Genomic DNA, 12,322 nt, shown 5'->3' with positions numbered 1-12,322 from the left:
GGAATATCTCTTAGATCTCTTAATCGGAATCTTCGTGGCGTAAGCTAGAATGATGGCGGCGTTCAAGAGAATCCGGAAAGTCTAAACCTTGTCTGTGGTATTACGAGTAGGATTCAATGATTGAATGACTGTGACGAGCTTCAAACTCGCGATTGCTGGGCGTTAGTGACAGACGCAAAAGGAGGGTGAATCCTATTCCAGACAGCCCTCCATACCTTTCGTACCATGGTCAGAGGGAAGATAATGTATTTCCACCTAGACAGGGTGAGAGAGATCTTCAAATTGCCTCTGCAACAAGATGATCGTGAGTCATACAACAGAAGGGTTGTAGCCAACCAAAAGCTGGATCAAGTCCTAGAGGACATATGCCTACCCGGAACTCAATGGGTTGAGAATACAAAAGGGGAGCCATGCCAGCTAAAAAGGGCCAACCTCAAGCCTATTGTTAGAGGATGGCTAGACTTCATTAGATGTTGCATACTCCCCACAAGTAACTGCTCTAAAGTCAAAATTGCAAGAGCAGTGATGATTCACTGCATCATGATGGGGAATGAGGTAGAAGTCCACCAAATAATTTTCCGTGAGATTTACAAGCTATCAAATAGAGATTCCACTAGGGCCATGCTGGCTTATCCAAATCTCATCTTTTGCCTATGCAAAGAGGCTAAGGTTAAGATCGAAGTGGACAACTTTATTCTAGTGGAAAAACCAATCACGAAGCAGGTGATGGAGAACTCCAAGATAGAAGATGATGACCTCAAAAGGAAGGCACCTGAGCCTCCCTAGGAGATCCCTCCAATGGAGTATTGGGAACAGGTGAAGGCGTCTGTAATTCACTTACAGAGCATGTTGGATCAGCTCAGAGAAGAACAGAAAGATAAAACTAGCATGATTTGCAAACTGATCAAGAAGTAGGAGAAGCAAGGACGTGAGCTGGAGGAGCTGAAGCGCCAGAAGTTTTCCCCTGAAGAGCCCAGTATCCCTCAAGTTGAAAAGCCATGCGCCCCACAGCCTAAAAAAACCAGCATCCTCCAAGCTGAAGGTTATTGGGTTTCAACTCTGTGGCTATTCTAATTCCTATCTTTCTATCTCACGTATTTCCATCCTAATTTAGAGTTGCATGATCAATAGTAGTAATTAAGTCTTTATTTATATTTTATTTTATGTCTTTTAATTTTTAGGATTAGATAAGCATTAGTAGTAATTAAGTAATTTTTAATTTTTCCAATTAGCTATAAATTATTTCTCTTATCATGTTGCAAAAAGAAAAAGAAAAAGCATGTTGCAAAAAAATTATATGCATGCGAAAAAGAGAGAATATGGAAAAAAAAAAGCAGAAAAATCTATTACTGCAAAAAAAATGCAGGAAAAGGAGGGCAGATTGAAAAAGCCAATAATTCTTTAAACCAAAAGGCAAGGGTATAAAAGGGTCTCAAGTCTTTGAGCATTAGTGGATAGGAGAGCCTAAAGGAATAAAATCCTGGCCTAAGCGGCTCAGCCAAGCTATCCCTAACTATGTGCTTATGGCATAAAGGGGTCAAGTGAAAAGCTTGAGACTGAGCAGTTAAAGTCATAGCCCAAAGCAAAAAGAGTGTGCTTAAGAACTCTGGACACCTCTATCTGGGGACTCTAGCAAAGCTGAGTCAGAATCAGAAAAGGTTCACCCAGTTAAAATGTTTGTGGCATTATTGTATCCGGTAGTAATACTGAAAAAACAATGTGCTTAGGGTCACAGCCAAGACTCTGAAAGCTGTGTTCAAGAATCAAAAAGAGCTGAACTAGAAGAATCAATAATATCATCTGGATTCTAAGTTTCTAAAGATGTCATCCATTCTGATTTTCAATGGATAGTGAGATGCCAAGACTATTCAGAAACAAAAAGCTACTAAGTCCCGGTCATCTATTGAAACTGAGCTTCAATGGAAACTTAGAAATTTATTGCATCCTAATCTTCTTTTCATCCTATTTTATTTTTAGTTGCTTGGGGACAAGCAATAGTTTAAGTTTGGTATTGTGATGAGCGGATATTTTATACGCTTTTTGGCATAGTTTTCACGTAGTTTTTAATAGGTTTTATTTAGTTTTTATTAAGTTTTTACAGGTTTTAGTGTTAATTTCACATTTTTGGATTTCACTTTGAGTTTGGGCATTTTTGTATCATTTCAGGTATTTTCTGGCTGAAATTGAGAAGCTGGAGCAAAAGTCTAATTCAGAGACAAAGAAAGCATTTCAGATGCTGTCCAGATCTGACCTCCTTGCACTCAGAAGAGATTTTTTTGGAGCTACAGAAGTCCAAATTAAGCATTCTCAACGGCTGTGGAAGGCTGACTTCCAGAGCTTTCCAACAATGTATAATAGTCTATACATTGTTTCAGACTAGAAGGCCCAAAACTGGTGTCCAACGCCAACTTCCTGCCCCCTTTCTGGCGTACAGCACCCAAGGAGCAGAGCCCAATGTCCAAACACCCAGAGAGGACCCCCTAGCACGTGGATCTCATAGCACGTGGATCTCATCAAAGCTCAGTCCAAACACTCATCAAGTGGGCCCCAGAAGTGGATTTTAGCACTAAAAGACTGTTTTACCCTTACTAGTCATTAGCTTAGTATTTAAGGGATTTTATATATGTCATTCGAACATCTTTACCATCATACAAGTTTACCATTGTATTTTCTTCTCAGTATGAGTTTCTAAACTTCCTAGGTTGAGGGGAGGAGCCCTACTGAGTCCTATGAATTAATAAAAGTATTACTATTTCTTCTTCGATCCGTGTTTGATCTATCTCTAAGATGTATATCCGATCTTCGTCGTGGTGAATAAGATGATCTGACAAATTAGCTCTATTCATCACATTAAGACGAACGTGCCTAACAAACACCCGCGTCTACTTGGGTTCGTGTGAATACGTGATTGGAAAGCACGAGCCAATAGCTATGTTTATACATCTCTCAGACGGTTAATCCACGACTTCGTTGGGGACTTCTCGAGACACCAGTTTAGCCAATTTTTGGGGAGATTAGGGTCTCTGTGGCATAGGCTAGAATCCATAGAAGAAGCGTTCTCTGATCCGGAAGATTCGACCTTGTCTGTGGCTCTTTGAGTAGGATCGCCAGGAGAATGACTTGCTAAGCGCTTCACCCTTCGTCAAATTGGATGACCATGGCTAATGGCGTTCAATTTGTAGCCGAGGAGATCAATGGCCACGGCCCATGGCGTTGATCACATACACCTTGCCATAGAAGAGATCACTCACAAGCAAGGAAGATAGTAATACCAAAGTTAATTCAGAAAGGCTAAGCAACTCCAAACCTTAACTATTCTCTTTTCATAGTTTACACGACTTCTGAGTTCTAATTCCCCTGTTTATTTATTCCTTTTATTTTTATGCAATTAAAAATAACATACCAACATCTCCTACTCTTTCTTCTGCCTAACTAAGACCAGCAGGATAACCATAACTTGCTTCAAACCACAATCTCTGTGGGATCGACCCTGACTTGCTCAGGTATTACTTGGATGACCCACTGCACTTGCTGGTACAACAGTACGAAGGTATGGGGATTCGTGCTACCACCAACTTGAATTGTATGCCTAATTGGATAACATGCCTAATTGCCTATTTGAATTACTTGACATACATTCCTATACTTGTGTTTTACTTGCATTGTATTAATTGTGTATTCTACTAGGGTTGAGGAGGTTCGGAAGGCGGTGGTGATAGAATCGCATGGAGGATAGGTTGGTGAAGGCTGTGGGACAGCGGAGAATTGTTAGTTTAGAAAATGCACTAAGTTAGATTACCCCTTTATTATGTTATGTTTTTAAGTTATCTTTTAATCTTTTAGTTATGCTTTAAGATGAATCTTGCGATGGATATGAGGTTCTAGGATTGCCTCTGGCGTCCCGGAGTTTTATATCTTACATCATTGGGCACTGTTACTATATTTAGAACCTCCGGCTCTCATACCATATTATGTTGTTATTTTTCAGATGCAGGTCGCAACCCACCTCGGTGAGTTGTTTTGGTGCTGACAGAGCGGAGGATATTTACCTTGTTTTGAATTTTTTTGAATATTTTGTTTAAGATCTCTCACTTTTGTTTTCATTTTTGCCTAGAGGCTTACTTTGAGAGAAAGTTTGTATAAGCTGTTTTATCCATTTAGACTCTGTATGTCTGTATATAACTAGCCGGCTTAAACTCCGCGGGCGACGGCTAGACCCTTATGACTATTATACTCTCTTATATACTTATATCTTGTTATCCGGTATCTATATTTTGTGCCTTATGTTTGTGGCTTCGTGTGAACGTTTCACATTTTTGTAACTCTCAGTTTTTGAGCTTATTTCTTCATCGGGCTTCTAAAATTATTATTTCTTTCTATATATGATATATGTATAAGCTTTAGGATTGCGGTAACCTCTGATTAACCTTTGCTTTATGGTTAGAGGTAAGGCTTAGGGTAATTATGATGTTACAGTGGCAATCAAGAAATTAGGAGATGTGTTCCCCAATCCGAATTTCAGTCTATTTTGATGACGTGCCACTCTTCTGAATATGGTGGGCACTTTGGTCCTCAACAAACTGTAAGAAAAGTCTTAGACTGCGAATTTTAGTGGCTCACACTCTTCAAGGATGCAAACCTCTTTTGCAATTCTTGTCACCAATGCCAAAGATTTGCGAACATATCCAAGAGGGATGAGATGCCCCAATAACTTATGTTGTTTTACCATATTCAAGAGAAGAGAATTTCGGGTTAGAGACCAAGTGCTCCTCTATAACTCAAGATTACGGTTGATAACCAGTAAGTTGAGGTCGAGATGGGTTGGGCCTTATGTGGTGGAGAAAGTTGAACCATATGGTGTTGTCTTCTTGAGCCATCCCTCAATCCCTAACTTCTTCAAGGTGAATGGTCACTGATTAAAACTTTATCATGGTGTGAAGGTCAAGAACAACAAAGAGTTGGAGATCTTTCTCTTGAAGGATCCTCCGGAGGAAGAGAATTGAGCATTATGGCTGTCCAGCCTAAGGATGTTAAAGAAAAGTGCTTGGTGGGAGACACCCCACCATGGTATGATCTTCCATTTTCCTTTGTTTTCATGTGAATACTTGCTTGAATTTGTTAAAATTTGATTATTTTGGATCTTTAATTGTTTTAGTTTCCTTTTGTCTAGGTGGATAATTGCTTTAGGAACTTTGTTTTGCTTGTTTTAGGCCTTAAAGAATAGAAATTGGTAGTATCTTTTGTGGAGTAGCCTCTAAGAGGGTAAAACAAAAATTTTTGGTTCCTATTGGCCCGTGATACGATGGGATCGACCGAGAGAACGGATTCGAATTTTCACACAAAAATAGGATTGACGTTGCAAGCATAGGCCAAACCCAACAGTCGATCATCGATCAAATTAGAAATTCCAAAGATGTGTCACAATTAAAAACTAATTCAAAATCGAGAGTATTTGACTTCCAGGTCGTCTCCCAAGGAGCACTTGAGAACAATGAGTGTGTGATTCCGGTTGTAGTGATCAAGGGGTTGTCAAAGAAGAAATGAGCATATAAAGCAATAAAAGAACATGCAAACTTGTAATGATTGAACTAATGAAGAAATTAAAGAACGGACTATGTAATATAAACAAGTAAAGTATAAAAGAGATTAACATAGAAGTGTATGAAAGATTAAAAACATAAAAAGAGTCTTGGCCTGGAGTGAGCTAAGGGTGCTTTCCTTGTTGGAACCACAACTATGACAATTATGATAGATTAGTCTCACTTGATCAACCCTCACATTGGAAGGTAAGTTAAATGAGCATAAGTGTTCTTAACCCCCAAATCCTAAATTGCTTGCTAATTGCCTTATCAAGAAATTAGCATTAGAGGGAACAAGAACAATTAACAATCCAAGAATTGACACTAAATGTTAGACATTCCAACTCTAGGAACCCAGTTGCTCACTTTATCCAAGCCAAGAGCAAAAAATTTAGCCTAAAACCATGTTTGACATTTTGTCAAACACTTGGTGGCCAAAAACCTTAAACATGGGAAAAATAAGAAAAGGCTTGAAACTAAAAGTAACAATTGATCTCAATCAACAAGAATAACACAAGAAAGCATGAAACAAACATCAAACATCAAATTCATCAACAAGAAATTTAAATTGCAAGAGAGAAGTAAAATTGAACTATAACTTGAATTAGAAGAAAGAGTAAGAATAATGTAACTTTAAAGAGTAATAACAAGAGAATACTTACAATGAAAGCTAGAAAAATCCAAGATAAAAAATGGAAATGGCACTTAAATGTATAACCTAGTATAAACCCTAATAGAGATGATGAAAAACTTAGAGAAATACTAAACTAAAAGCTTCCTATTACTACTCCTAAACTATACTAATGATATGCTATGTTCTTTCCTTCATTTCCCTTCCAATATGAGCTAAAAAACTTCAAAAATGGGTCTCCAAAGCCTCCAAATCGCGAGTCACATGCCCTTTTAATGAAGTCATGCGCGGACACCTATGCGGACGCACAGATGCATGCGTCCGCACACATTGTGAAAATCCCTTCCTGTGCGTACGTATAAGTAGCTGTGCGCACGCACACTAGGCGATGCCTGGTTAGACGCACGACGCGCTCAAAACGATCTACGCGCTCTGATTGGGCAGCTGTGCGTACGCACAAGTAGCTGTGCGCACTCACACGTCTCTGAACTTATCTTCTTTGATTCTTCATATTTCCTCCACTTTGCATGCTCTTCTTCCATTTTCTCCAACCCATTCCTATCTTATACACCTAAAATCACTCACAAACAACATCAGGGCATCAAATGGAAGGAAAATGGAATAAAATAGATTAAATTTGGCACAAAAGAGTATATTTTCATAATCAAACACAATTTGGGAGGAAAGTTCAAAAGCATGCCATTCAAGGGAATAAGTGCAAGTTTATGTGATGAAAATCCATTCAATTCTAACCAAAAATCATCATCAAATATGTATTCATCAATTCCCCCACACTTAAACATTAGCATGTCCTCATGCTAAACACAAGCAAAGGAGATAGATGAAAGGGAAAATGACTTATGCTATATACTACTTAAATGCATGCAACTATCCTAAGGCTTATCTCCAATATGTCACTACAAGAAAAACACCCATTCAGGTACACTTGAAAAGTGTAGCCAAAAGTGAAAAAAAATGATGCCTTAGGCTACGGCTACGCTTTTTGGGCTACGGCTACGCTTTTTGGGGTGATTCCTATTCGGCCGTTGCCTATTCTCAAAGGCTACGCTTTTCTGCACCAAAGGCTACGCTTTTAGTGTTTGGGAATAGGGTGCACTTTTCAAGTGATGCTGTCCAGGACCAAAGGCTACGTTTTTCAGCTTTCATTTTTACCAGAATAGGCTACGCTTTTCAACACTACTACATCACTTGTAAAGCGTAGCCACATTGTATACCATAACTACTCTATATAAGTGTAGTCTTAGGTCCCTCATTATTTTTTTTTTAAATTTTCTACATATATATATTCTAATAGTTTTTTTCTATAACCTAATATTTAGTAATATGATTATATATAATCTTGCATTTTAAATTAAATTAGTCAAATATTATAAAATAAAAATAAGTACACTATAATACTATATAATATTCTTCAAATAATAAAAATTATCCTTAAACAAATATATTTATAATGAACCAAAAGTATTAAAATGATCATAATTTTGAATATTCATACATCTCATATTAAAATAAAAAGAAGATAAGTAAAATTAAATTAGCTTCTACAAAATAAATAGAGTTATCCCTTAGCACATCTATAATACACTGTTCTTTATATAATTGTTTTCATGAACAGAAATATACTAGTCCAGGAACTTAGGCCCTCTATTAATTAGTTCTTCCTTTGTCTCTCTAGCATTAGCCTTCCACCAAATATACTCATTGCTATTTATCTGAAAACAATAAAAAGACATTTAGCATAAAGAAATGCGCCATTTTGTACCAAACCACAAGGGTTCTTAAATCAAAGTCATAAATTCTAGGTACTTGGCAGTGTAAAATCAATTGTAAAAAGCAACAATTGAACAAATACAGAGCAACACCATGCACTTTTGCGCCAAATAGAAACTGAAAATAGAGAAAATAAAATAGAAGCCTATGCAACTTAATTCCTTATTTTGAAAGCATGATAAGAAGTGAAGCAAAAGACAAATACTAATCAGCAACATTGACAAACTTCACAGAGACATTAAAATAAATGAGCACTAAATCTTAGCAATCATAACTGTTTATACTCTAACTATATCAGAATTACAAATTGAGCAAGTAATATAATATAACTTGAAATACTAACAACAGAAATAGCAGAAAGCACTTCTCCAAAAGAACTTTGTACAACAGTAACAAGGGCGTACCTTGGGACAACTGGGGCAAGAACAAGTGCAGGATTTTGGGAGAATGCACCAGTTTCTGAAATATCAGAATTGCATGGCCTGCAGCAGTGATACAAATAAAATTAGGAATCGCTCAGTTTCAATCTTCAAAGCTAAACAATATTAACATACTATTCATATGTGAAAATCAAAGAAAGAAAGGCACAGTTACGGCAACAACATTGAAGAGTGTAATAGGATTAAGGTTAATAACTCAGTGCAGTACTACAATTAATAGTCAAGACCTAAATGCTGAAGTAGGTTAGGACATTACCAATAATTTAGAATGTCACTTAGAAACTTTTCTGAAGTAGGTTAGGACATTACCAAAATATATACGCATTGAAAAACCTAAGCAATGTGCATTAAGAGATTCAGAATTTGCATTAAGAATCATACCCAGAGAAGCTAACGATACTAAAAAGAGAAAAATATTGGTACTTATCATAAGTTCATAATACCAAAATAGCAACGGTGTTTTCTTCAGTGTTCTCTCCCACCCTCAACCTTGCTGTCTTCTTCTCATTCTTGTTCTGTTTCCTCCAATAAGTATTATTACAGTTACAGAAGGAGAAGGACACAACACAAGAAGAAGAACAGTGAGAGTGAGAGGTAGCAGTAGCAGTAGCAATAGTAGTAGCAGCTCCTCCAATGAAAAGGACAAAGAAGATTCACATTCTGATTCTTTCAACCCTTTTGGATTTGTGACCGATAACCCTTCAAGCCAACAAGCAATGAATTGTATAAGGAACACATTTAATCAACAATTCTAATTCCCTAAACTAACCAGAGATCTGGAACCAGTTAGACAATCGCAGACATTGATAAAACTATTATTTCCTCTAACAGCAAGAAATCATCATTAATTCATTATTTATTGACAGCATCAATTGAATAAAACAAGCGAAATAGAAACTGCATATCACTGAATCTAGTTGTGTAAATACTACTAAATAGCCAAGTAAAACACTGCACCTGAATCCCGAGAGCCCATTTTCTCTCAACAGGGATCTGTGGTCTCATTCCTACTTGATAGTCCATATAACCTAGAAGGTACCCAGCAACTGGAGAAGAAACTTCACTGGAATGATTACGATTGAAACCAGCATCCTAAACAGTTACATTATAAAACCAAAAATAAGCTTTGAACAATATCCTATTCGAAAAGAGAAAACAAAGAAATCTAATACCAAGAACAGAAAATCTACAATTCCAGCACAAAATCCATAAGAACTCATTCTAGCTAGAAAGATAGATTCCATCACATGGAGTGTAGAAAGAAATACTGGGCTGCTTCCCATTTGACATGGGTATAAAGTTAGAAGCAAGTTAAAAAGTCAGATCACTTCATTTAAGATGGACAAGTGAAGAGATCTTGAGCAATTAGAGAGGAAAGAAACCCACCATAGTCTCTTAAACTATTTGACATAGCAATTGCAACAGCACTCAACAGCCTAGAATCAAAGAAAACAGCAAAATTCCATTAATAGAAATGTAAAGAATAGGAAAACACACTTGGTATACTAAACTGATAATATCTTAGAACTGCTATTAAAAATTTCAATATTCATACTAGCAGCAACTAAACAAACTGTATTTACCACCAGATAATCCAAATCAAACATATAATTTATTTAAAAGGAAAGTTATTTCTTAAATTTAAATCCCGAAACTTGAAATTAAACCAGCATACCAAGAAATTGTTAGGACCATCAGCCATCCAGAGACGATAAATTGCCTCAATTTTAGAAATGAACCTACAAGCTGCCAGTTTTGCCTCTCCACCGCAGCTTCAGACATTCTCCAGCACTGCCCAAACAGGTCATCAGCAGTGATATGGTATAACTACTGCATACTCAGATACTCTAACCATGACTTCCATGGTAACCTTATAATGACTCCATCATGGCAAACTCTTGGGACCAAGAACAGCACCAACAGCACACAAGAACTCCAGAAAGCAGAGACTTATATGCAGAGCTTGATAAAGAATGCTACTGCAGAGAGCAATTACCTGTTGTATGCAGTGGGTGAGTTCAATGCTGGTGGTTCATTAGGGAAAAGGTATGGATTGGTGCAGTGTACTAGGGACCTTACTAGTGACAAGTGTAGGCAGTGTTTGAATGCTATGTTGGATCAAGTTCCTAAATGCTGTGTTGCAAAAGTTGGATGGCAAGTTGGATCTCCAAGCTGTTTGACAAGGTATAATGATTATATGTTCTACAAGATTCAAGGATCTTCTCCTTTGCCTAATTCAGGTAACTAATTATTTTTATTAATTACTTGTAGAGTATATATTCCTCTATATATATGGATATATATGAGCAATTAAATTCAACTTGTTGACCTATGCTATTATTGCAGCCAAGAACAATTCAAGCAAGACAAAAACTGTGATCATCATCATAGCGTGTGTGTTGGTGCCAGTAGTGCTACTAATTTCTGGCATCTACTTATTATGGAGGAAGAATCAAATAAACAATGGTAACTAACACTATTAAGTTCTCTAAGCTCATTTTAAGTACTTGCCTATATCAATAAACATTATAAACTCATATAACAAAGTTTTTTTATCTGTAGATGCATTATTGCCAGAGGACACTCCTATATCAATACAGTATAACTCTCAAGAAGGTCAAGGACACGAAACATTGAATGCTGACTTTCCTACCGTTCCTCTGATTTGGATTCGACAGAGCACTAATAACTTTTCAAATTCTTGCAAATTAGGGGAAGGAGGTTTTGGTCCCGTTTATAAGGTATCACTGAATATTTCAATGTGGAAATCAAACTATATATGCATATAATTTTTTTTTGTTAGAAAATTTATTCAAAACAAACTGATAAGGACTAATAAATTTATTCAAAACAAACTGATACAGAACAGAGAATTTACCTCGTGACACGGGATACTCCCTTCGAGCTCCTTGGCGGCGGAACAGCAGCCCGACGGTGGCAGAACAGCGAAGGCAACAAGCCCTAGCAATGGCGGTGGAGTTTCAGCGGCGACCGAGCACCCCCTTTTTCTCTACTCCCTCGCGTTTTCTCTCTTCCTCGAGCTCTCTTTCACTGGCGCTTGATAACGAAAACGATGGCGGCGGAGCCCTAGGCAGTGTCGTCCTTTCTTTCCTTCCTTCCCCTCTCCTCTCTTCTTCTCTTCTTCCTGTGCTCCCCCTTTCTGAGTTTTTCTCTTTCGTGTGTGTGAGTTGAGGGAGGATGAGAGTGCGTGAGTGAAGCTGAATGTATACGAAGAGGGCAAAAAATTTTTATTAAGTGTTTATTTGGTTTTTTTATATTAGACAACATGTTAAAAGCGCACCTGAAACATGACAAACAAGCTACGCTTCAAAAACGCTTTTTTTGATGTAAAGAGTGAGTCCATAGCTTTTAAGATAAGGCTATGCTTTATAAGTGATTTCTATAATACCTAAGGCTACACTTTTTAAATGATGCCATAATTGTGTATCTTTTTCTCTTATAAAAAGGCAACACGGAGAAAAGCGTAGCCTATTCATAGAATAGGCTACGCTTTTCAAATGTAGCTTAAAAAAAGTGTGGCTGAATGGGTATTTTTCTTGTAGTGTGTACTATGATGAGAGTTGGTAGAAACAAACCATGAAATTCCAATCCATCACAAGAAAACTTTAGGGCCAATGCAAAGAGTTCATGCACTAAGATCAATGTCCGAAGAATTGAATTGAAGTTATCAAAACTATCCAATTAAACAACTTGTAAGAGGATACAATATGAGGCGTAAGAACATAGAATTGAGCGATCAAACCCCTCACTGGATGTGTATCCACTCAATTTGCTCAGTCTTTAGGGTTAACCACTCAATTTTTCTTTTATCATACTTTTCAAAGATTTGCAAGTCATCTAACAATCAACTAGTATTTAAT

At 37.2% G+C, this 12,322-nt stretch overlaps 1 protein-coding gene across 1 annotated transcript; it reads left to right on the top strand.

Annotated features, from left to right (window-relative positions):
• Window positions 10,174–11,633, top strand: LOC107634468 (cysteine-rich receptor-like protein kinase 29; the record flags this gene model as incomplete). The annotated part of the gene is made up of 4 exons (XM_021117309.1): window positions 10,174–10,681; window positions 10,788–10,907; window positions 11,004–11,202; window positions 11,306–11,633. Coding segments are annotated over 4 exons (1,155 nt in total), but the record flags the coding sequence as incomplete, so codon positions are not given.

Source organism: Arachis ipaensis, chromosome B03 (genome assembly GCF_000816755.2).
Source record: "Arachis ipaensis cultivar K30076 chromosome B03, Araip1.1, whole genome shotgun sequence".
Taxonomy (NCBI): Eukaryota; Viridiplantae; Streptophyta; class Magnoliopsida; order Fabales; family Fabaceae; genus Arachis; species Arachis ipaensis.
This window is presented reverse-complemented; position numbering and strand designations above follow the sequence as displayed.